This window comes from Cebus imitator, unplaced genomic scaffold (genome assembly GCF_001604975.1).
Source record: "Cebus imitator isolate Cc_AM_T3 unplaced genomic scaffold, Cebus_imitator-1.0 Scaffold36, whole genome shotgun sequence".
Lineage (NCBI taxonomy): Eukaryota > Metazoa > Chordata > Mammalia > Primates > Cebidae > Cebus > Cebus imitator.
The window spans coordinates 2746202-2771617 of NW_016107351.1; the positions used below are offsets into that span (position 1 = coordinate 2746202).

At 57.8% G+C, this 25416-nt stretch overlaps 1 protein-coding gene and 1 long non-coding RNA gene across 5 annotated transcripts in view; one reads left to right on the top strand and one right to left on the bottom strand.

Annotated features, from left to right (window-relative positions):
• The window catches only part of LOC108301706, a 26417-nt gene continuing 1001 nt past the window's right edge, over positions 1 to 25416 (bottom strand). The window contains exons 2-5 of one of the 4 annotated variants that reach the window (XR_005199504.1): positions 21737 to 21808; positions 19115 to 19209; positions 17890 to 18004; positions 6 to 38 (exon numbers count right to left, since the gene is read on the bottom strand). This is a non-coding gene — a long non-coding RNA (uncharacterized LOC108301706). Of the gene's footprint in view, positions 39 to 17442; positions 18005 to 19114; positions 19615 to 21736; positions 21809 to 25416 lie in introns of those variants that run through there. The other 3 variants (XR_005199506.1, XR_005199505.1, XR_001823975.2) reach the window with 3 other exon arrangements.
• Positions 24562 to 25416, top strand: part of NPTX1 (neuronal pentraxin 1) — a 9607-nt gene continuing 8752 nt past the window's right edge. The window contains exon 1 of the mRNA XM_017524933.1: positions 24562 to 25160. Coding sequence (XP_017380422.1) covers positions 24717 to 25160 — 444 coding nt within the window. The 5' untranslated portion in view covers positions 24562 to 24716. The remainder of the gene's footprint in view (positions 25161 to 25416) is intronic.

A 25416-nucleotide genomic window follows, 5' to 3' on the forward strand; every position in this document is an offset into this window, starting at 1 on the left:
GGTTGCGGTGAGCCGAGATCGCGCCATTGCACTCCAGCCTGGGTAACAAGAGCGAAACTCCGTCTCAAATAAATAAATAAATAAATAAATAAAGTCACATGCCTGTATTGTCTTGACAAAAAGGGGAAGAAGAGAGGGAAGGCTGCTGAGTGCAGTGTGGCTCATGCCACAGCACTTTGGGAGGCCGAAGGGGAGGAATGCTTGAGGCCAGGAGCTCGAGACCACCTTGGGCAACATAGTGAGACCCTGTCTCTACAAAAAATATAAAAAATTAGCAAGGCGCGTTTGCATGCACCTGTGGTCCCAGCTACTCAAGAGGCTGGGGCGAGAGGCTGGCTTGAGCATGGGAGGTCAAGGCCACAGCAAGCCACGATTGGGCCACTGCACTCCAGCCTGGGCAACAGAGCAAGACTCTCTCAAAAAAAAAAAAAAGAGAGAGAGAGAGAGAGAGAGAGAGAGAGAGAGAAAGGCAGCCTGAGCTTTATTTATTCTTTTTGCATTTTGAGCCCTCTTTGGCTGCTGTGAAGCCTACAGCGTGACTCTTAGTTCAGGGCACCCTCGACCTCCACCATTGGCTCCCCCGGGCCTTGGTCTTCCCCAGGAATACCCCACAGCTCCCTAGAAAAGGCAGCCTCTAGCTTGGCCATTTTAAGTGGAGAAGTCCGTAGAGAGAGACTCCAGCGCCCGGCTGGGACTGCTTGGTTTCAAAGGCTTAGTTGTTCACCCAATGATCCCTTTTTCAAAGTAGTTGTTTTTGTTTATTTACAAGACAGGGTCTCTCTCTGTCACCAGGCTGGAGTGTAGTGACATGATCATGGCTCACTGCAGCTTTGAATTCCCTGGCTCAAGCAATCCTCCCACCTCAGCCTCCTGAGCAGCTGGGACTACAGACATGTGCCACCACGCCCAGTTAATTTCTAAATATTTTTCTGTTAAAAGAAAATCAGAATAAATATATATTTTTTTTAAATTCTAATTTTTTTGTAGAGGTAGGGTCTTGCTATGTTGTCTAGGCTGGTCTTGACCTCTCGGGCTCAAGTGATCCTCCTGCCTTGGCCTCCCAAAGTGCTGGGATTATAGGTGTGAGCCACTGCGCCTGGCCTTAGAGTAGCTGTTTTAAAATCCAGTCTCCTTTGAGCTCTTAATAAGCATAGTAAATACACAGTGAGGCCTGCCTTTGCCCAGCCCCGGTCAATGCTAAGAACGTCACGTGCATTGCCTCACCTCATCTGCACAGAAGAGGGTTCTATTAATATTACTATCCTTACTTTATTGATAAGGGAACTGAGGTATAGAGAAAGTAAAAAGCATGTCCAAGGTCACACATTAGGTAACTTGCTGGGGAAGTTTTGAAGCCAGGCAGTCGGATGCCTGCGCCCACATTCTAAGCCACTTTGCTCGATGGTTTTGGCGTTTCTGGGAAAATGCAGAGGCAGACATCATTGTCACTGTGTGGGAAAACTCAGTCCAGACAACTTAAGTGACTCTGAAGGCCACAGGCTGTTCTCTGTGCCTCCCATCCTGAGTTTTAGAAGCTGCCGAACAATTATTCACAGACCTTCCTTCCCTCTTCCCTCACTGCCTCTCCAGACCCTGTGTCCCTAGGACGTTCCTTGTTCGAAATCCAGCCTCATCAGCCATGCCGAGGCCTGATAGAAGCATCCTGACATCATCAATCCACAAGAGACCAAACGTCTGCCCAGCCCAGAATGAATCAGACAAGAGAAAGGTTAGGCGGCCAAGGGGAGCTAAAAGCCCCTAAAAGTTTAAAGAGCTCCTACCAAATGGGTGGTTGGCTCCCACAGAGATTAGTTTTAATCAATTATTAAGCAATAGTTTAATATTTTAAGAGTTTTCTCAATCACAGAGAAATGAAAACATTCATGATTTTTTTCCCCTTACCTCTTCCAGAGCAAAAAATGTAAAGCAAGCGTACCTCCAGTGACACAATCTTTAAGACTCTGTCTATTGGAAGAATGGAATGTCTTTACTTTTATTTCTAACTTCTCGTGTGTTTGCCAGAGGCTGGCCCGAGCGGGCTCCTAGCAGGCCCTCCCTCAGCAGATGGCGCCTGACTCCCTGATGCTGGAGCACCCCTCTTAGTTTAGGGAGACACCATAATGTCCTAACCTGCTCCTGGCTGCTAACCATGGTGCCACAGTCTGTCCTGGAAGCCTCTGGAGGCCACATGGGAAAGGCTCAGCATCTCCACTCTTTCCCCCACTCCCCCAGTCCCCCCTTTTCAGAGCTAATAATTTAGGAACTGGGAAGCAGCCAACAGAGGGCAGTGGGAAAGGGAAGGGTTAAAACATGTTCCCACCTACATGATGAACCGTGAAATAAGAGAGGTCTTGGGCTCCCATTCTATGCTGGGATTAATTCCCCTTTTGGATCCACCCACCCTCCCATCCATCCACCATTCATCATCCACCCATCCCTGTCCATTCACCCATCATCTGCTCATATACCCATCCACCCATCCTTCCACCCGTCCACTCACTCCTCCATCCATCTATCCACTCATCCCTTCATTCAACCCACCATCAATACATCCACCCATCCCTCCATCCACTCACCTACCCTGACCATCCATCATCCATGCATCCACCCACCCCTCCATTCTTCTACCCATTCACCTACCCCTTCATCCACCCATCTACTCATCCATCCATCTACTCAGCCTTCTCTCCCTCATCCACCTACCCCTCCTTCTATCCATCCATCTACCTATTCACCATCCCTCCAACCGCACGTCTACCCATCCACCCATCCTTTCATCCACATATCCATACATGTACCTATCCATCCACCCACCCCTCCACCCACCCCTCCATCCACCCCTCCACCCACCCCTCCACCCATCCCTCCATCCACTTATCCACCCATCCCTCCATCCACTTATCCACACATGCACCCATCCATCCACCCACCCCTCCACCCATCCACCCATCCCTCCATTCATCCACCCATTCACCCATCCCTTTATCTACCCATCTATTCACCTGCTCATCCATCCATCCACTCAGCCCTCTCTCCATCATCCATCCATCTACCTATCCACCATCCCTCCATCCATGCATCCATGCATCCAACCATCCCTCCATCCAATTATCCACACAGGCACCCATTCATCCATTTACGCACCCCTCCACTCATCCACCCATCCCTCCACCCATTGCTGAGCCGCTCCTGGCCATCCACCCATCTACCCATCCCTCCATTCACTTATCCATACACACCTGTTCATCCATCCACCCCCTCCATCTATCCACCCATCCACCCATACCTCCATTCACCCATCTATCGACCCATCTACCTACCCCTCCATTGCTCCATCCCCTCTCCATCCACCCATCTACTCATCCCTCCATCCCTCCATCCGCCCACACATCTATCTGTTCAGCCACCTACCCACTCATCTATCCATCCATTCATCCACCATCCACTCACCCACCCACCTGTCCATTTACCTACTGCATTAGTCCATTCTGACACTGCTGTAAAGACACTACCCAAGACGGGGTAGTTTATAAAGGAAAGAGGTTTAATCGACTCACAGTTCCACATGACTGGGGAGGCCTCAGGAAACTCACAACCATGGTGGAAGGTGAAGAATAAGCAAGGTTCATCTTCACAGGATAAGAAGTGTAAGTGAAGGAGGAACTTGCCAAACACTTAAAACCATCAGATCTCATGAGAACTCACACACTATCACAAGAACAGCATGGGGGACACCATGCCCATAATCCAATCACCTCCCACCAGGTCACTCCCTTGACACGTGGGGATTATAGGGACTACAATTCAAGATGAGATTTGGGTGGGGACACAGCCAAGCCATATCACCCACCTACCCATCCACCTACCCACCCACCCATGTAACAAAACATCTACCAGGGACCCAGCTATAAACCAGGGCTCAAGGATTCACCGTCTAGAGCAGAGACAGACCTGCTCCAGAGCCCTACATGCCATCCAGGGCCCTGGGTGCTAAAGCAAAATGTCCTCAGAGTATGTGGAACACAAGGAAAGCGGCAGCCCCTCCTTGGGGCAGGCGGCCCTGACAGAGAAGGGTCTCTTCACTCAGCTCCAGAATACCATGTAGCCAGACCAGATGAGGTGTGGGGCAAAGGGAATGAGACACGGGCCCTCCAGCCCCACTTGGCTTGTCTGTTCCAGCCCAGCATACTCTGCCCTTCCGGTATCCACTTTCCTCTCCTGTTAAATAAGGACACTCCAGCCTTTGCGTTGTGCCATGCAGCGTGGGGTCCCCGGGAAGTGGTCTGCACATTGGGCAGGCTCCAGCGTTTCCTAGCTGCCTCGGCCTTCCCCGGGAAGAGCATGGGGGTGGGAGCAAGGCTACGAGGTCTTCCTGCAAATCATTTAAATGCATTTGCCACAGCCAGATCACTCCATGCCTTCCCTGATGGAGACCTTCAAGATCACTCTACGTTTGCAAAGTTTTCGGAAACGGGCCAGCACTTTAAACTCCAACTGCTTCTGCCCAGAATTTTCTCTTCCTGCACACAGCTGCCCCCAGACGCCCCAGCTTCCAGTCACGGCAGAGGCCTTGCCTCGCAGCCGCAACGTAAGAACCTGCTTTTGGCTCTTCTGAACGCCAGGGCTCACTAACCGAGGGCACTTTATAATTGACTTGCTCCATAAAATTCACAGGTGACTAATACGCCCAAGAATTCCCAAGCCGCTCCTGGCTATGAGTTCCGACGTTATCCGTGTGTGCGCTATCGGCTTCGGACGTCACCGCAGAGTGGGTGGCTTTGAGGCAAGAGCCGTGCCACAGGAACGTGCTGGCAGAGCCCGGGCAGAGCCTTTGTGACAGCCTTTGGGCTCAATAACAGGATTTGCTTTAACTCTTCAGCCAGGGGATCTGTATATCCTAAAGACAGTATGTAAAATATTTATTAAGAAGAATATCTATTTTTAACTAGGGATGATTTCAGTTCTATTATTCATGCGGCCTCAGAGGGCAGGCTTCATGCTTGTCTGCTTGCAGGAGACGTGAAACGGAGCAGAGGCGAGTCTGAAATCAGAAACCAGGGCCTGGGGGATTCCGAGAGGAGGGGCAGGAGCTGCAGTGGATGGCACCTGCCTGGTTCGGTTCCAGCCAAACCTCCACGTTCAGGTCAGCCTGTCTTCGAGATGTGAAAGCTTCGGCCTCATTTTAAAAACAGTCACCTGTACTCCCTGCGAATCTTTTTCAGCTCCTCCTCTCAGCGTGTAGGAGTCACCCGAACGAGGCCCCGGGCAGCCTGTGGGGCCCAGGATAAGCTGTCCCCTGAAAGACGAGCACCTGCTCCCCGGCAGGCCCCACGCTGACAAGGTCTCAGAAAACAAGCTGGAACCTGTCAGAACCCAGAGAGGGCACACTCAGCTGCCCACTGAGCCGAGAGCCACGGCGGGTGTCTGGTGAAGGCGCCAGGGTGAAGACCGGCTGAGGGGCAGCTTAGGACACCCTGTGCCGCCTCGAAATTTCTGAGTACAAACCTGCTGAACACCTGGGCACCCCAAGCAGAAGGCCACCTGCGCACCGCGCGGAGGTGGGGACCAGGGGCAGGGGCAGGAGGACCAAGGCTGAGTCCTGGGCTGCTTGGAGCAGCCTGGCACCCAGGGCCAGTGCCTTCATCCCTCTTAGCCTCTGTGTTCTTGACTGTACGTGGGGACCCCTAGAACATGCATCTCTGGGAGGTCACGAGTCATGGAAGATGCTCTGCCAGATGTCCGTCCCACCGTCTGCAGATGAAGAGGTGGGGGAGGGAGGGATGGACAGGCAGGGGGACATTCCCAGGTGGCGCCAGGCCTTGTGTTTGGCAGACACTGTTACACTGGACTCCCTCCCACGCCTCTGCATTTTGCACTGGAGATGGGGGCTCAGGCCCCAGAGCCCCTGGCACAGCCCAGGGAGGCGGGTCCTACCAGGGTCAACGTCCTCACAGGCTGTGACTCTCCTTGGGATGGCGGCGGGTGCCTGCTGCCCACCCATCCGGAATCCCCTCTGCTCTGGGCGCCCCTTATTTCAGGAGTGGGCAGATCAGGAGCTCCCCACAGGCGGCCCTTAGAAGCATACTCTGTGCCTGGTGCCCACACTCCAGCTCCAACTCCTTCATGCCAGCCTGACCTTGCCCGGTGGAATCAGAGCCGTTGAGGAGACAGGAGGGAAGGAGGCCCACGGCCGGAGGTTACAGAACCATCAGGGACGCACACTCAGGGACCGAGGAGGCAGGGGCTGGGACATGCTGGTCAGTGCTAGAGGCCCCGAGCGAAACCCAATTACAACCTGCTGGCACGCAGGGAGCGTGGCGTCCTCAGGCCTCGGAGAAGGTTGCAGGGTCAGCACAGCTGCAGCCAAGCCAGCTCTGCTCACCTGGCCAGCATGAGGGCTCTGGGGCTCAGATCCCTGGATGGGCTGGCCACAGCCACCTGGGGTCCCCTGACTCTGCGGAGGAGGACAGGAGGGGCAGGAGGGGCAGAAGAGCTTTTCTTCCCTCTTAGCAGTGCCTGAGGACAGGCAGGGAACTCATGTCCTATTCTGGGGGCCTCCTTGCTGGCCCCCCTCCTTCTGCCCTCTTTGCTCTTGCTCCTGGGGAGCACACAGCTCGAGTGACCCCACAATGCAGGAGTCATCGTGCTCTCAGCCTGGGCCTCAATCTCAAACTCAGGGCCAGCCCACACTTCCCCAGACACCCATACCCAGCACGGCTTGCAGGCATCCTCAAGAAAACCCTTGATCTCGAACTCAGGGCCAGCCCCTGAGCTCTCCCAGAGCTCCGGCACCCTAGGATGGCTTCCAGGCATCCTCAAGGAAACCCCACCTTTGCGGCTCCTCACCAGCTTCCGGCGCTGCTTTCTTTCTTTCTTTCTTTTTTTTTTTTTGAGACAGAGTCTTGCTCTGTCGCCAGGCGCCAGGCTGAAGTGCAGTGGTGGGATCTTGGCTCACTGCAGCCTCTGCCTCCCAGGTTCAAGCAATTCTCCTGCCTCAGCCTCCCGAGTAGCTGGGACTACAGGCATGCGCCACCACGCCCAGCTAACTTTTGTATTTTTTTAGTAGAGACGGGGTTTCACCATGTTGGCCAGGCTGGTCTCGAACTCCTGACCTCAGGTGATCTGCCCGCCTTGGCCTCCCAGAGTGCTGGGAAAACAGGCGTGAGCCGCCGAGCCCGGCTCTGGCACTGCTTTCTAATTGGTCTCTCGCTCCTGTTACTTATCTGTGCAGCTCCTGGGACCCTCCCGGCCACAGTTCTCACCTGTGCCCTCGCTGCTCCCAGGCTCGGCGGCTCTCCGCAATCTCCCGAAAACACACGAGGAAAGTCACATTGCAGGGGCCTCGATCGATGTCTGCCCAGTTCCAGTTGTTTATCATAGGCAAGTATTTTTTGCTTTAGGAAGGTTAGTGTTATTCAGCATAAAGGTAATCCAAGAAAACGTGCCAGTAGCAGTTTTTAAAGGAAGGAAAGCAGAGGCTCAGGGCTAGGTGGGCAGAGGCTGGAGACGTGGCCTGAGACCCCTCTCACCCTCTGAGCCCCCTTAGATTCAAGCCTGCGGGGTCCAACTCACCCAGCTTGATGTCAGGCCTCCAGGCACGCCTCCCACCCCCTCCACCTGCCAGAAGTGAAACCCCCTGGGGAACTTTGCCACCAGCCCCCCATTCGGTTTCCACCTTTGAGCCAGAATGACAGACACCCTGCCCGGGGTGGGGAGCAGGCGCCTCATCTGGGTTGGGTAGGAGGTGGAGAGTCCTCATGGGCACGTGGGGCGCTGGCTGAGTTTTGAGCTCTACGCACACGGACCTTTCCCCAACTGCCTGCGAGGTTCAAGTTCTGGGGGTGACAGCCCCCAGCGCTGGTGCCAGCAGCTCTGAGCCCAGCACCCAGGAGCGGACAATCACCGTCTCTAGTCTACACACTGGACCCATCCAGGGACACGGCCGCACACAGCAACAGGACTTGAACCAGGGTCAGCCTGGCTCCAAACCTGAACCACAACTGCTAGGGAGTGCTCCGCCCAGGGCCTTGGGTTCTAGCCTCCATGACCTGTTTGCCAGCGCCATGTCCAGCTGGGGAACAGAGGCAGGCGTAGAGAGGAGCACTCTGAGGCATTGCCTCTCACCTGCCCCACCACGGCCACTGAGCTCCATCCCAAGGGTGGGCTTACCCTGCTCCCCCCATGGCACCTAGGCGGGGGACACATTGCCAGGCACCCCCATCTGTTTGCGGCCCAGAGAGTGAGAGGCACCTGACCCAGCGCCGGAGCGCTCCAGAGCCTCCCCGCCGCTCTTGGCTGGTGAGGGCTGCTTGCAGCACGCCCAGGGCGCTCCCGCGTGGAAACGCCACACGAAGCCGGCTAACGGCCAAGTTCCTGCCTTTATTTATGTCCCTCTGCAGAGAGGCTTGAGGCTTCCCAGCAGCAAAACACTTTAAAAACAGTAAAGAGACGCCGGATCTCGACCACAGGAATCCTGGAGCTGAAGAGCCATCGCTGGGGCCCTGCTTCGAGGACAAGGACGGCCTCCCAAAGTGTGGCCAGGAGGGCAGCCCCGGCTCCCTTGGTGAGGGGAGGAGCGGGGAGCAGAGAGGGACAAGAAGACGAAGCCTGACCCCGTGCACACCACGGCCGACCTGTGTCCGCACCACCACGGTGCACGGGAAATCTGTAACTGTGACACGGCCACGCTTTGCATAATTCCTCTCCTATAGCTCCTTGCAATATTTCAGATGTGGCCAGTGGTGTTCGGAGGTTAATGTGTGCCAGGACCCACAGCAGGCAGCCGGAGCAGCCGGGATCCAAACCCAGGTGCGGCGGGGGAGCTGACGCCAAGCATGATGTGGCCTGGCCTTACAGCAAGTGAGTTCCTGTGATGCCACCCCAGCACACACTCACATGTACACACAACACACACAGGCACATTCACATGACCACATCCTCTTCCTACACACACTCCCCCTACAAACACACTCACATATACACACAACACACACAGGCACACATGACCACATCCTCTTCCTACAGTCTCACATCCCCTTACTACAGTCTCACATCCCCTACACACACACACACACACACACACACTCACATCTACATACAACACACACAGGCATACTCACATGACCACATCTGCTTCCTACACACACTCTCACATCCCCTACACACACACATATGCACACAACACACACAGGCACACTCACATGACCACATCTGCTTCCTACACAGTCTCACACCCCGTACACACACACACACACACACACACACACACTCACATGTACATACAACATACAGGCACACTCACATGACCACATTTGCTTCCTACACAGTCTCACACCCCCTACACACACACACACACACACACACACACTCACATGTACATACAACATACAGGCACACTCACATGACCACATTTGCTTCCTACACAGTCTCAACCCCCCTACACACACACACACACACACACACACACTCACATCTGCATACAACACACACAGGCACACTCACATGACCACATCCTCTTCCTACACACTCTCACACCCCCTACACACACACACACACACACACACTCTCACATCCCCTACACACACACATATGCACACAACACACACAGGCACATTCACATGACCACATCTGCTTCCTACACAGTCTCAAACCCCCTACACACACACACACACACACACACTCACATCTACATACAACACACACAGGCACACTCACATGACCACACCTGCTTCCTACACAGTCTCAAACCCCCTACACACACACACACTCACTCACATCTACATACAACACACACAGGCACACTCACATGACCACATCCTCTTCCTACACACACACCCACACCCCCTACACACACACACACATACACACACATATACACACAAAACACACAAGCACACTCACATGACCCCATCCTCTTCCTACACACACACTCTCACACCCCCTACACACACACACACACACACACACATATACACACAACACACATAGGCACACTCACATGACCACATCCTCTTCCTACACACACTCTCACACCTGCCACACACATGTACAAACAACACACACAGGCACATTCACATGACCACATCCTCTTCCTACACACACACACACCCCCTACACACACACACACACGCACACACACACACACACTCACATCTACATACAACACACACAGGCACACTCACATGACCACATCTTCTTCCTACACACTCTCACACCCCCTACACACACACACACACACACACTCTCACATCTACATACAACACACACAGGCACACTCACATGACTCCATCCTCTTCCCACACATACACTCTCACACCCCCTACACACACACATACACACAAAACACACAAGCACACTCACATGACCCCATCCTCTTCCTACACACACACTCTCACACCCCCTACACACACACACACACACATATACACACAATACACACAAGCACACTCACATGACCCCATCCTCTTCCTACACACACACTCTCACACCCCCCCCACACACACATATACACACAATACACACAAGCACACTCACATGACTCCATCCTCTTCCCACACACACACTCTCACACCCCCTACACACACACACATATACACACAATACACACAGGCACACTCACATGACCCCATCCTCTTCCTACACACACACTCTCACACCCCCTACACACACACACACACACACACACNTACACACACACTCTCACACCCCCTACACACACACACACACACACACACATACACACAATACACACAGGCACACTCACATGACCCCATCCTCTTCCCACACACACACACTCACAACCCTATACACAAACAGAGGTACACTCCTATGACCACATCCTCTTCCTACACACTCACAAAAAACCGGTCCTCTTTTTTTTTTTGAGACAGGGTTTGACTCTGTTGCTCAGTGCAGTGGTATGGCTGGAGCTCACTGCAGTTTCGACCTCCTGGGCTCAAGCGATTCTCCGGCCTCAGTCTTCTGAGTAGCTGGGACTATGGGCATGCACCACCAGGCCCAGCTAATTTTTTATTTTTTGTTGTAGAGACAGACTCTTGATATGTTGCTTAGGCTGGTCTTGAACTCCTGGTCTCAAGCAATTACATACCAGGATTACAGGCATGAGCCACCGCGCCTGGCCCCCACATCCTCTTTTTACACATACACACACACGCACACATCCATGTCCTCTTTCCACATGCACAGACACACAACCACACTCTGTTTCTAGACAACCCACCCCCGACTCTTTCTCCAGTGACCTACCTTTGCTTCAGACACCAGCGCCGCGGAGGCCTCCGGCTTCAGCCCGCTCACCTTGCCGAGGTGCTGCTTGGAAACAGCTGAAAGAGCTTCCTCCACCAGCCCAGGCTGCAGCTGCAGAGCGTGAAACCCACCTGTGGGGAACTGAAGCAGAAGAGGGGGTTGACGGGCAGGTAGTGGTTGTCTCAAAGACGAAGCCGACTCCAGGAGAAGCTAGTTTGGGCAGGACTTCCCCATGCTCAGGGACACGAAGGCAGCCGATGCGCCCCTGAGGACACCATATCCCACAGGTGGGCGGGACCCAGGCAGCCATAGGTTTGGTGGCCATAACTCACAGCCCCCAAGGTACCACCTGCTCCAGGTGGCAGGTGTTCTTTCTGGTTCATTCCCACAGTAGCTTCATCGTGGGTCAGCAGGAGGCCTCCTTCCACTTTGTCACCGAGGGATCCAGGCACCGTGCCAGAGGGAAAAGAAAGAGCAACTGGGGGCGGGGAGTTCTTAAAGGCTCCCAATTTAATGGCTGGGCGTGGTGGCTCACGCCTGTTATCCCAACACTTTGGAAGGCCAAGGTGGAAGGATCAGGAGGTCAGGAGTTCGAGCCCAGCCTGACCAACATAGTGAAATCCCATCTCTACTAAAAATACAAAAATTAGCCTGGCGTGCTGGCGCACACCTGTAATCCCAGCTACTCAGGAGGCTGAGGCAGGAGAATCGCTTGAACCTGGGAGGTGGAGGTTGCAGTGAGCCAAGATCGTGCCACTGTACTCCAGCCTGGGCAACACAGTGAGACTCTGTCTAAAAAAAAAAGGAGGGGGGGGCAAGGGGCTGGAGATTGGGTTGATCACCAATCGTGAATGATTTCATCAGCCATGCCTGTGTGATGGGGCCTCCATAAATTCCCCTAAACACGGGGTTCAGAGAGCTTCTGGGCTGGTGCGCAGGTCGAGGTGCTGGAGAGGGTGTGGGAGCTTGGTGCCCCTTCCCGTAGCTTGTCCTGTGCAGCTCTTCCTTCTGGCTGTTTCTGAGTTGTAGCCCTTATAATAAACCAGCAATAGTGAGTAAAGCACTTTCGTGAGGTCTGTGAGTCATTCTAGCAAACTGTTGAACCTGAGGTGAGTGTTATGGGAACCCCTGATTTATAGCCAGTCAACCAGAAGAACACTGGTGTCAACCTGGGACTTGTGATTGGTGTCTGAAGGAGGGGGCAGTCTCGTGGAACTGAGCCTTAAATGTGAGGTCTGTGCTAATGACAGGCAGTTAGTGTCAGAATTGAAGCAAATGGAAGGCCACTCAGCTGTCTGGGAAGTTGAAGAACTGGCTGATGTAAGAAAACTCTCACACATTTGGTGTCAGAGTGTGAGGAAAACTAGGTCACAATGGTGATGACACTCAGCTGGGCACAGTAGCTCACATGTGTAATCCCAGCACTTTGGGAGGACAAGATGGGCGGATCATTTGAGGTCAGGAGTTTGAGACCAGCCTGACCAACATGGTGAAACTCCATCTCTACTAAAAATACAAATACTGAAAAAATAAAAAAATCAGTTGGGCTTGGTGGCAGGTGCCTGTAATCACCTCAGGTGATCTGCCCACCTTGGCCTCAACCTGTACCGTTCTAAGAGCCTCGTGGGGTTTGTCTCGTTTAACCCTTACCACAGTCCAGAGAGGTGAAGTCACCTGTCTGAGGTCACACAGCAGCTCAGCGATGGAGCTGGCTCCAGCCCCAGAGAGATACTGAGGCTGCTCCTCTCACAGCCATACTTCCTGGACCCCCTTCCCACCATCCAGTCCTGCCTAGAGCCTGCTCAGAGCTAGTGCCCAAGGAGAGCCTGAAAGCAGGTTACTGAACGCAGCAGCGGCTGCAGCCTGAGTCTCCCGTCTCCTGGGGTGCACCGAGGCCATGTTGCCTCATTACCAAGCGTGCGTTTCTTCAGATGCATAGCGGGACCCACCTGGAAGGAACTGTCAGTGCTTTCTATTTCCTGGGTGGCGATGCTCAGCCACGTTTCTCTGTCTGGGAGGATCCATTGGTCCCAGCACACAGCTGTGTGGGTCCATGACTGTCACCTGAGTTCACACAGATTCTATGAGAGCCGCTGCTGACAAGGGCAACATTGTCTGTGCCCCCCTTCCCCTGGAATGGAGGGAGGCAGCTTGAGTGGCAGAAGGGGTTCCCAAGAGGCTGGGAGAGGCCGGGTGCGGTGGCTCACGACTGTAATCCCAGCACTTTGGGAGGCTGAGGTAGGCGGATCACTTGAGGTCAGGAGTTCGAGACCAGCCTGGCCAACATGGTGAAACCATGTTTAGCCTCTACTAAAAATACAAAAATTAGCTGGGCATGGTGGCGTGTACCTGTAATCCCAGCTACTCAGGAGGCTGAGGCAGGAGAATCGCTTGAACTTGGGCGGCTGAGGTCACAGTGAGACGAGATCACACCACTGCACTCCAGCCTGGGCCACAACCGGAACTTTGTCTCAAAAAAAACAAAAGAGTTGGGGAGACCCTGGCCCAGGGCTAGCTCGCACCTCCTCTCTGGGCCTCCAGGTGCCCTCTCAGCTCTCCTGGGCGCTGCTCTCACGCTGGCTTGTGGAAACCAACTTAGCCAAGAGAGTTGGGGCAGTTCTCTCTGCAGGCCACAGCCGTGGGTGGCCGTCTACCCCCATGGGCATTTGGGATGCTTTGGACCTGTGCCCTGAGGTGAGCAGTACCAAGGTCCGTGTCCTGAGGCCTGGCTCTGCGCCATGCGGCAGGTGATGTGTGTGCAGGTGCCAAGTGAGAGCCCGGGTGCAGCGGGGGAGAGAAGGGGGGCGGGACCCCACGCAGCCTCCTCACACTGTGGGCGCACCCAGGGCAAGCTGTAAATGCTAACAGCAGCAAATCAATTTCACAAAGCAATTTGTCCCCTCTCTCCTGCTGGCCCCAGGAGGCTTAGCTTAATGACTCTGGCACGCTGTCAGCAGATAGCCGGAGATGCACAAATCCCTGCCTTCCGCAGGGAAACAACTGGCCTTGCCAGGGCGGGAGGGACCAAAGAGCCCTGGGGCAGAGCCAGGCAGGTGGCATCCTGAAGTCGCCACGGAGTCTCCTCCTCTTCCTTGCTCCCCTCACCTTCCTCCCTTTTCTTCGCTGAGCAGAACCTGAGCTCTCTCGTCCCCTCCCTGCTCACTGGAAGCAGGAGAGAAACCAATGCCCCACCACCACACACAATGGAAACAATAAGACCCCCATTCGCAGCGAAATAAATCCCAGGGCCGGGTCTGCAGGCGGTACTGATGACGAAGGCCAGCTTAAATCCTCTCTGGAAGAGAGTGAGGTCTAGACAAAGACAGAAAATAGAACCTCGGCCTTTCCAGAGGGTCTGCTACCCAGTCAGCAAGGGCTGCCTGCCCCGTGGCCACACAGCGGTGAGGGTGATGCCGGGGGTGCTGACCTGGCCCTGGGGACACGCAAGGCCCCCACTCACTCTCCTGCACTCAGAGAGGACAAGCAGCTTGCCTGAGGCCCCACAGCCAGGAGGGTAGGAGCGGGGCTGCAGCTCTGGTCTTGACTACTGTGGGCATAGGGTCTGGAGGGCACAGAGGATGGGATCTCCAGACCACACTTCCTGCACCATCACCTGGCCCTCCTACCGTGTCTGGGTTCCCAGGAGCAGCCCTCTGCCCGAGGTGGCTGAGGAAGAAGGGAAAACCATTAAGCCTCAGAAAAGCATTTTCCATCAATGGTCCATCCACCTCCCTCCAGCACCAGGAGAGGCCACAGACCAAGCCCAGCCAATCGGAGAGGGGCAGCTGCTCCAGTGGGAAGCCCCGCCCCCACCTCCCCAGGGGCGTGGGATTTCCTCTACTCCAGAATGTCCACCCCCAGACCCCAGCCTGTCCCTCCCTTTTCACCCCAGGCCCCGCCATCCTTTTAAAGGGAACAATGCAGATTTAAACCACAAATTAAATTTTTAATGAAAGCACACAGCAGTAGTGTCCAATGCGATGCAGTATTGATGAGATCACGGTGTCTGGCGGGTGCTCGCCCCGGAAAGCTTTTTAGGATGTTACGCAACATGGGACCAAATTAATTATTTGCAACAAAGGGCTCGGTGTCTGTAGTGCCGCTGGGGCCCAGTGAGTGGGAATCTGGCACTTTTCATTATTGCCAGCTCTGAATGGCAGCCACAGGGAGGGGGCGGTGACATCACAGACCAAACACGACTCAGAAGGACAGGAAGAGAGAGAGGGTGTGAGGCAGGGGCGGGGAGAGGAGGGGATGGAGAGGTCTCGCTGGGAGCACTGGGTCCTACAAGCAGATACTGCAGCAAAATGCAGCACATTTTTTCCAAGTCCCGAGATCCAGAGCTCCCGGCTTCTGACCCCTCACCCAGCTTCCCAAGGCCTCCCCTCATTCAAAGGGGCTTCGGCAGGGCTGAGTGCCTCCCCTCGGAGGATGACGGCACTCTCCTCAGCTGCAACCCGTCCTCAGGTACAGGGGTGCAAGGTGCCCTGAGCTTGGCTATCAGCCGGCGAGATTTCTGGTGGCCGGGCCTCTGTCCTGCCGAGTTACCCCAGGCTCCAGCCCCGCCATGGGACTCCACCTGCAGGGTGCCCATAGTCTGCCCAGGACGAAGTGGGCACGCCCCTGGGCCAGGCAGCTTAGCCCTCCCAGGCCAGTGAAGCTGGGCCTGCAGGAGCCTCCCTGGATGCAACCCCTGGGTGACTGGCCACCCAAAGCAGAGCAAAATGGGGAGTGGGGTGGTGGGAAGAGCTGCAGGAGGGGCGTCCGAAGAGCAGAGGGAGCTCCCGCCTGGCCCCCGCCCTCCCTGCCAATATTCCATGCTCTTGTGACACCCAGCACAGGTGCCAGCACTGGGCCCACAGCTCCCCAGTGTGTCCCAATAACGCTGTGCCTTTGACTTCAGTTCCTGGCAGGCAGGAAAAGTGGCTCCTTCACAGGTGGAGAAATCAAGACTATGGAGGGTGAGACCCTGGCCTAGGATTTGAGGACTGGGGAGGGTGCAGGGGGCCCAGGCTCCTACCAGCCTCCACGGGCACCTCCTGTGGGCTGAGCTGCTCTCCTCCCAGCCTCTCTCTCTCCTACACCAGGAGATGCCAGCCAGGGCTGGGAAAAGGCCACGAAGCACAAGTGACAGGAATGTCTGAGACTGGCCTATGGCGCAAGGACACAGACACCGGGGCCAGCAGGGCTTGGCCAGAGGCTTGTGAAGGGGAGACGGGGTTGCAGGATCCATGAGAAATCACCCTGAGCAGCCACAGAGGCCCGGCCCTGATCATGGCCAGCCTTGTAGTTCACATGGATTGAGACGCGGAAGCCACATATGGCACAACTTGGGGTGCACTGCCCACCCCCACTGCTGTTCTTGCTCGTCACACTACCAGATCACTGGGACAGCCTCCTGAGGAGTCTCCTGCCTGCTACGGCCCAACACTGCATCCAGTCTCCATCAGGAGGCCATGACAGCTCCTGTCCCAAAACCTTCTGTGGCTCCCCCTTGCCCTCTGAAGTCAAAGGCACAGCGTTATTGGGACACATTGGGGAGCTGTGGGCCCAGCGCTGGGACCTGTGCTGGGTGCCCCAAGAGCATGGAATATTGGCAGGGAGGGCGGGGGCCAGGCAGGAGCTCCCTCTGCTCTCTCACCATGGGTGTGGTGGAGAGGGACAGATGGGATGGAGAGGGATGGATGGAATGGAGAGGGGCGGGTGGGATGGAGAGGGACGGACGTGGTGGAGGATCCCTGTTTGCCTCCTCTGCAGAGTGGGCAGAATCAAACATAGGAATGCCACCTGCCAAAGCCACCTGCTGGGTGTGTTAGGTCATCCAATGAAGTAATCTATGTGAAGACACCTTGGGAAATGTAACAAAAAAACTTTTGTATTTGCAATGTACCTAATTGTTTTTGTTTGCTTGTTTCTGAGACAGAGTCTCACTGTGACGCCCAGGCTGGAGCGCAATGGCGCGATCTCAGCTCACTGCAACCTCTGCCTCCCAGGGTCAAGCAATCTTCCTGCTTCACCCTCCTGAGTAGCCGGGATTACAGGCGCCCACCACCACACCTGGCTAAATTTCGTATTTTTAGTAGAGACAGGGTTTCACCATGTTGGCCAGGCTGGTCTCAAACTCCTGACCTCAGGTGATCCGCCCGCCTCGGCCTCCCAAAGTGCTGGAATTTCAGGCGTCAGCTACTGCGCCGGCCCTGCATTGTGAGCCACCACCCCAGAGCCCTGGACACTCCCTGAGGGCTGGCTTCACTCCACCTGCAGCCCTGTCCCTAGAGGAGGAGGCACACTGGCTGCTGCCTCCGTCGGCAGGCGACCACACTCTCCTGCTCCTAGGTGTGAGTGATGGTGTCAGCGCATGGTCCTTGTAATAACTGTAATCCCTTGCCAGTGCACATCATTTTTATTCCGAAACACTTTTATGCCTCAACTCATTTTATATTTCATATGCCCTCTCCTGGCGTCTGGCAGGTGGTAAAATTGATGTGCAAAGACAGAGCGGCCTGGAAGCCCCTGGCCCCCATCGCAGCAGCCAGATGCTGTAGCTGGAGGGGTGTCCTAGCTCAGGAACCAAATGAATGCAAACTGGGGGGCTGGGGTGGGGGCCCTAGGGCCATTCCTGACCTGGCTTTGTATTTGCCAGCTCCATGTTGGGGATGCAGAGAAGGCGGGTGCTTGAAAGCATTTTGAAGTCCAGAAGGTCCTGGACTGAGAGCACTGGTATCTGCTGCCCTTGTCACTGTTGAATGCGAGGTCAGAAATCTCAAAACAATGGTCCTTGAATATGGGAGTCCCAGGGTGCTCTTCTCAGCTTCCTTCTGCTTTTGAACCCACTGTCTCCCTGTGGGGGCTCCCGACTGACTTGGCTGTGAGTCCACTGCCCCTAAAGACGCTTCCGTCCTCCCTGTGCACCCTCAGGCCCCAGGCCCCTTCTGCTCGGGTCAGCTCAGGACCAGCCTCCTGGTTTTGCAATCTCAAGAGCCACCTCGGTGTTGGGCTCTGACCTCCTCACAGATGTCAGAAAGTCACTGGAAACTCCGTGTGTCCCCGTGTGAACTCTGGGCTCCCCCTCCCTCCAAGCCACCCCCTCCCCGGGCTCCCCACCCCTCTCTGCAGGCAGGATCACCACCACCCCCTCGCACAGGAGCCGGGATCTTCCCAGGTTCCTCCCTCTCCTTCACTTCCCACACCCAAGCCACCACCAAGCTCCTGCCAAGGAATCTCCCAAATGCCCTCAAGCGTCTCAAACCCAGCCCCCTCCCTCCCTGGCTCCTATGACATCATCCTCCAGCTCAGCTCTGCCCTCACGGAGGGCTCCCAGACAGCGTCCCCACAGGACTGCGGCTGCTCCCCGACGTCCTGGCCCACCTTGTCCACAATTCCCCACATCTACCACAGCCCCTGCTTTGCAGTTCACTCTTGGCAGGATGAACTCCGTCCCTCTCCCCACGGCCTGCCCCTCATGGCTCTGGCATTGCTCATGCCAGCCCCTCAGCTCACTCCTCAAGACCCCTGTTATCACCTCCACAGGAGACCCCTCCCGCTGACGGCCGGACCCCGCCCATGTGCCTGGCGCCTCCTGCCCCGTGGCCCTCACTCATGCATGGGACCCAAGGTGTACCCATCCCTGTGTAGCCTGACAGGTCGAGTGGTCTCTGGGGTGGAGAATAGTGTTTGACTCAACCTGGCCCCATCACCTGGCCTGCCCCTAAATGCATGCTCTGGAAATATCTGAACAGAGAGCAACTGTTCTGAATGGTTACACTATGCCAAATGCATGAGAATCTGCCTGGTGCCAAGAAACCCCTTAAAGAGGAAGACATGCCTTCCCCAGCTGGGAAGTGCTCACCTTTCCCCTGCAGCTTCTGGTGGGTGATAGGGATCAGCCAATCAGCAGTTCAGGAGCACCCATTCCCCATCCTCTATCCCAGCACTGGGCTCAGCCTGAGAGAAGGAAAGGACAGGGCGGGGAAATAGACCACCGAGGGCTCTCTCCCCAGCCAGACTGGGCTAGTGGCTGCCTGGCTGGCTCAGAGGAGGAAGGCGGTCCTTGCTGTGGGGAAACCCTTGGCAGGAGAAGGGAGTCTGGGGTGGGAGCCCAGCTGTCCCAGGCAAATGGGGCACTGCCCGTGACCCGTTGGCTCCTGGCTGCAGCTGCTGCAGGCTTCATGGCATTTGCATTGTGGGCACCAGTGCACAGCCCTGGGGTGAGGGCTGGCTTCTCCTCTGAGGATGGCCGGTGAGAAGCTCCTGAGCCTGGGGTCCGAAACCACACCTGCCCTGACCACTCACTGGGCATGGGTGGGCTGGGGCACCGTCCCCCAGGGCTTTTCCCCTGCAGCTCCTGTGCTGGGCAGAGAGAAAGTGGCCATGGCGTGTGAAGGCCGGGCTTGGCCCCGGCTCTGCCTTCGCTGGACATCCGCGTGACCTTGGCTTCGTGGGTTTCCCTAGGTTTCCTCTCCGGTGAGCGAGGACCAGAGCCCAGCTCTGCCTTTGAAAGGCGAATGCGTGAATGTGGTGGGAGGACTTGGAAAGGGGACAAGTGCTTGTTTGTAAGATGCAGTTCAGTTACCAGTGCAGGGGTGTCAGAGAGAGGACAGAAGGGAAGGCTCAAGTCGGGCGCCTCCCTCAGCAGAGCGGGGAGCAGGGACCTGTCCCTTATCACACAGAGTTGGTTTGTGGGGCTGTCAGGAGTGACTCTGAGGCACAGGTGGGCTGAGGCTGTGACTCAGAGGTCCTGTGGGGGCTGGCTGCCGTCAGAGCAGCCCCACACCCACCCCTGTGGGTCCAGGGGCGCCTCACTTGGGGGAAGGGTCACGTGGCCTGACTGTTTCTTGAAGGCTCATCTGCCAGAGGCCCCTGTGCCTTCTCCCCTGGTGCGCCAGGATGCCTCTCTCCTCTGCCCAGGACAACCCGTGGATGCTGTCCCCGCACCGTGTGTGAGGCACAGAACCACAGAGAAGAGAGCATGGATGGCACCTGGACAGCCCAGTGAATGGCCATGAAACAACCCCCCCGAGGGATCAGCACCCAGACTGAGAAACAACATGTCGGCAGCCTGGGAGCTGCTGAACATTCGGATGCAGATGAAAATGGTGTTGAACATCTCAGGGAATGCCCCCACACTCAGAACCCCAGCCACTCACCTCACCGCAGACTGGCCCCTCCTAGTCTAGCTGCAACGCAGTGCATCTCTGGGGGCACAGCTGTCCTCCAGAGGGGCATGTCCTAACTTTGGCTGAGGTGCTGTGTCCCAGGACTGTGATCAACGAGGGCCGCTGCTTCTCTTCTGCAGGTGGGGGACCAGGGCCTCTCCCACCCCACCACACCCTCCCCTCCCAGCCTCACCCCTCCAGAGGCAACATGGAATCTCATGCTGGAGGGCTGAGGCAGGTGGGGGCGAGGAAGGGTACCTCTGCCCAGCACCTCCCAGTGCCCACAGGCCCTCCCAGCATTCTCCCAGCACCCACCCATTGCTCACCCTCTTTCCTGCTCAGGATGGAGGTTCCATATGAGTTCAAGGCATGGCCTGGAAGAGGAGAGGCCCAGGAGCTGCTGCAGCGTGAGCAAGGGTGCAGGCACCTGCCAGGCTCCAGCACGTCCCTGCAGGACCTCCCAACGTCCGCCGAGTACAGACTCTTGATGTGCACCGAGGTCCTCCTGACACTGCCCAACCTACCTGTCTAGCCTTCTTTTTAAATTTTTCTTTTTTTGAGACAGGATCTTGCTCTGTCACCCAGGCTGGAGTGCAGTGGCACGATCTTGGCTCACCACAGCATCAACTTCCCAGGCTCAAGCAATCCTCCCACCTCAGCCTCCAGAGTAGTTGGGACTGCACGTGCACACCACCATGCCTGGCTAATTTTTGTATTTTTGTAGAGATGAGGTTTTGCCGTGTTGTCCAGGCTGGTCTCGAATTCCTGGGCTCAAGAGATCCACCTGCCTCAGCCTCCCAAAGTGCTGAGATTACAGGCATGAGCCACCGTGCCCAGCCATTAAATTTTAAACTAAGTAAATGTATAATTAAATAAATTATATTTTAAGTAGGCAATAAATACTCCAAAGTCATCACTTTCTAGGCATTTTGTTACACCGTTGTCTTTTTTTATTTTTGGAGACAGAGTCACCTTCTTGTCTTTCTGTTGCCAGGCTGAAGTGCAGTGGCGTGATCTTGGCTCACTGCAGCCTCTGCTTCCCAGGTTCAAGTGATTCTCCTGCCTCCGCCTCCCGAGTAGCTGGGATTACAGGTTTGCACCACCTTGCCTGGCTAATTTTTGTATTTTTAGTAGAGACGGGGTTTCACCTTGTTGGCCAGGCTGGTCTTGAACTCCTGATCTCAGGTGATCCACCTGCCTTGGCCTCCCAACGTCCTGGGATTACAGGCTTGAGCCACGGCACCGGGCCTTGTCTATGCTTTCAGGATTTATTCACATTTATTGCACCAGTATGGTGGGAGTGCTATAATATATACCACTGTCCTAGGCCAGGAGCCATGGCTCGCACCTGTAGTTCCAAGATCAAGGTGAGAAGAAATCAACCATCTCTACAGAAAAAAAAAAGAAAAAAAATAGCTGAGTGTGGTGGTGCAGGAAGATCGCTTGAGCCCAAGAGGTAGAGGCTGCACTGAGCTGTGACTGCGCCACTGCACACCAGCCTGGGCAACAGAGCAAGACCCTGTCTCAGAAATAAAATGATAGTATGCCAGTGTGCCTGGCTTCCCTACGAGTAACACCGTGTCATGGGAAGCCTCAAATGTACCCAGCTGGGAGTCCTATGGAAGATCCTTCACCCCAGCTGGATCTTCCGACCTGGGAGCCAGACACCCGGATGACTTTGGTCAGGGCGGCCCTTTGTTTTCCTGCTCCCTCCCTCTCGGATACTTGCAGAACACTGGGGTGGCCGAGGGAACCTCAAACACGACCAGGGCTGGACCTCTGCTTGCCCAGGGTCTTGCAAGGGAGAAAAGCGGCATGGTGGTCCTCGCGTGTCTGTGCGGCGCCCGCAGGTGTCTTGCCCAGTGCCTCCTGCAAGGCAGTCGCAGGCTGGACCCTAGGGTCCCGGCCCATCCAGCGCGGTCTCCTCCCCCAGGGCCCCACAGGCTGCCCCAGACACTGGCCCAGGCTCCCCTCCCTCTCTGACGCCGTCCTCTCTGGTCCTCTGTGGAGGAAAACCTGCCCATCTGTGCCAGGTGCTGGACCGCTGAGGTCTGCAGCACTAGAGGAAAAGCCAGGCCGGGTCCCTGGCCTTGGGCGGCCGGGAAGGCTCCGCCGCTGCTGGGACTCGAGGCGCGGAGCCAGGTTCAGGGTCCCTCCGGGTCCAAACAGCCTGCCCCGGGGAGGGCCGGGCTCCTCTCCCGCGCGCGCTCTCGGCACAGCGGGCTACAGGCCTAGTGGACACAGCCTCCCACCGGACGCGTGCGGGAGGGCGGCGAGGCCACAGCGCTGGGCCAGGAGGGCACCGGCTCAGCGGCTCCCAACGGAGCTGGGGCAGAAGCCGCCGCACCCCCGCGCGGGGAATTCCTCCCGAGGCAGGTTCCAGCCCGTGGCGCTCCCGGCGCAGACCACGCGTGGGGACTGGCGAGGCTAACCCCTCTCGCGGCCCGGGGTCCGTCCGCAGAGCACGCGAGGGGCCGCGGGCCGCGTGGGTTTGGGCGCGCCGTGGCGGGTGAGCGGGAACCCCCACACCTGCCACGCGGGGCCGAGGAGAGGCGCGTGCGGACCGCGGGGTCCCTCTGGCGCCGGGAAGCGGCGGCCGAAGGACACCCGAGCTCGCAGCCCTGGCTCAGGGAGGCTTAAAGGCTAAGACGCTGAACGCAGGAGTCCGGGGGGCTGGGGGTGGGAAGAGGCCGCGGTTTCTCAAAAAGGTCTCCATGCAGCAGGTCTTGGCTCCTGCCCGCGGGACAAACGCCGGATCCTGGCACCTGAGGCTGCCCTTGGGTCCCTGCCGGCTGGGTACGCCCCCTACCCCCAGTCCCCCCTGCGCTCAGGGAACCGCTGCAGAACGCAGGGACCAGAGAGGCCGGGAGCGGCGGGAAGGGTCGAGGGCCCACGGCTCTAGCCCGGCCCCAAAGTCTCGGCACCTGTTTCCTTCTCTGTAGAGCAGGAGCGTGAACAGAGGGATTTCCGAGGCTTTCACGGCTCTGATGGCTGCGGGGCGGGGTGGCGGCGCCAGCCCCGGTCCGGAGCCCCCAGCCCGGCGTGGGAAACCGGACGGGGATCCCGGAGCCAAGCCCAGCGGTCAACTAAAAGGCGCGAGTCCGCGGTTACCGGGTGGGGCGTCTGAGCGAGCGCCGACGTGCGGAGCTTCTCAGGTGGACGCCCCGCTGGCCCTCGGGCCTGAATGGGCGCAGCTGGGCGGACGGGAAACAGCCCCCCACGCACTGGCGGACACCCGGGGACATCGGACGCGCGTCGCGCCTGGCGAGGGGAAGCGGCTGGGGTGCTGGTGGCTACTCCCCCGGGGCCCCCTTTCAAAGAGCATTCCCGAGGCCGCTGCGAAAGTCCAGCCCCGGTGACCGCGCCTGCCCGGAATCGGGCCGGCTCCGCTGCCAGAAAGGCTCGAACCGCTGGGGCGGCCTCCGAGAAGTGCCTGGCGCCCGGGCCGCACCGGGTGGGGGCTGACAGTCCCGGGGGTGGGGGGACGCTGCCGGGTCCACAGAGCCCGAGGGCTGGGGGAGGGCAGGCGCCGAGGTCGGGAGCCGTGCGAAGTCCCCGGACCCAGGCTGCTTGGCGGCTTTTCAACAGCGCACGGACACCTGATAAACGCGGGGCGGCCCGGGGACCCCCGCTCTGGCCTCCGCAGTGCTGACCACCCGGCACGCGGATGTTGAAGATCTGGGTTCTTGGGGACCCAGCCCGGCTCCCAATGCCCCCAGTCCGATGGTGTTCCGTGCAGCCAGGAGACCCGAACGTCTAATTGTGCCTCCCGGACCCGCCGAGGTTTCCCACCCGCCCGGAGCCCCGTCGGAGGTGTGGGGACACCAGGCAGGTGGTCCATCCTCGAGGCCGGGGCCACAGCCCAACCTCCTTCCCCTGGGCTCTCGGAGCCTTCGGGGCAGCAGTGCTGGCCCAGGCGGGAGCGGGGAAGGAGGGGGCCGCGGCAGTGCCCAGAGGGGCGGGGCGGGTTGGGGGGACGCGAGCGGAGGCGGCCCCGGGGGCGCGTTCCTGAGACCCCAGCCGCGCCGCGGGCCCGGGCCGCAGACAATTAAAGCGGGATTCCTCCCCCGCTGACGTCGGCGGCGCGAGGCCCCTCCCGCGGCGGCATAAAAGACGCGGGCTCCGCAGCGCAGGCGGCAGTGGGGGCCTGAGAGCGCGGCGGTGTGGACCGCGCGGCTGGAGAGCGAGGCGCCCAGAGCGCGGGCCGCTCGCGGAGCTACAGCCCGAGCCGGGTACCCGCCGGAGCCGAGCCCCAGCCGAGCCGAGCCCGGCCCGGAGCTCCGGGTGCCCGCAGCCATGCCAGCCGGCCGCGCCGCGCGCACCTGTGCGCTGCTCGCCCTCTGCCTCCTGGGCGCCGGGGCCCAGGATTTCGGGCCGACGCGCTTCATCTGCACCTCGGTGCCCGTGGACGCCGACATGTGCGCCGCGTCCGTGGCCGCCGGCGGCGCCGAGGAGCTCCGGAGCAGCGTGCTGCAGCTCCGCGAGACCGTGCTGCAGCAGAAGGAGACCATCCTGAGCCAGAAGGAGACCATACGCGAGCTGACCGCCAAGCTGGGCCGCTGCGAGAGCCAGAGCACGCTGGACCCCGGAGTCGGCGAGGCCCGGGCGGGCGGCGGCCGCAAGCAGCCCGGCTCGGGCAAGAACACCATGGGCGACCTGTCCCGGACACCGGCCGCCGAGACGCTCAGCCAACTCGGGCAAACTTTGCAATCGCTCAAAACCCGCCTGGAGAACCTCGAGGTCCGCGCGCGCCCTCCGGCTCCGATTACCCCTCCGGCTCGCTCGCCCCTCTGCCCTCCCCCACCCGGTTCTTTCCCTACCCGGCCAGGCATCCCCCACCTCCGCCCCGGCTGCGCGCGGGTGCCTGGCCGGTGCCTCCGCGCGTCTGCGAGGCCCCATGGCGGCCACTCGCCCCAGCTCCCTGCCCGGCCACCCCCGCAGTCGCCCCGATGCGACCGCGCCGCGAGCCTTCCAGCCACGGTCCCCAGCCTCGCCT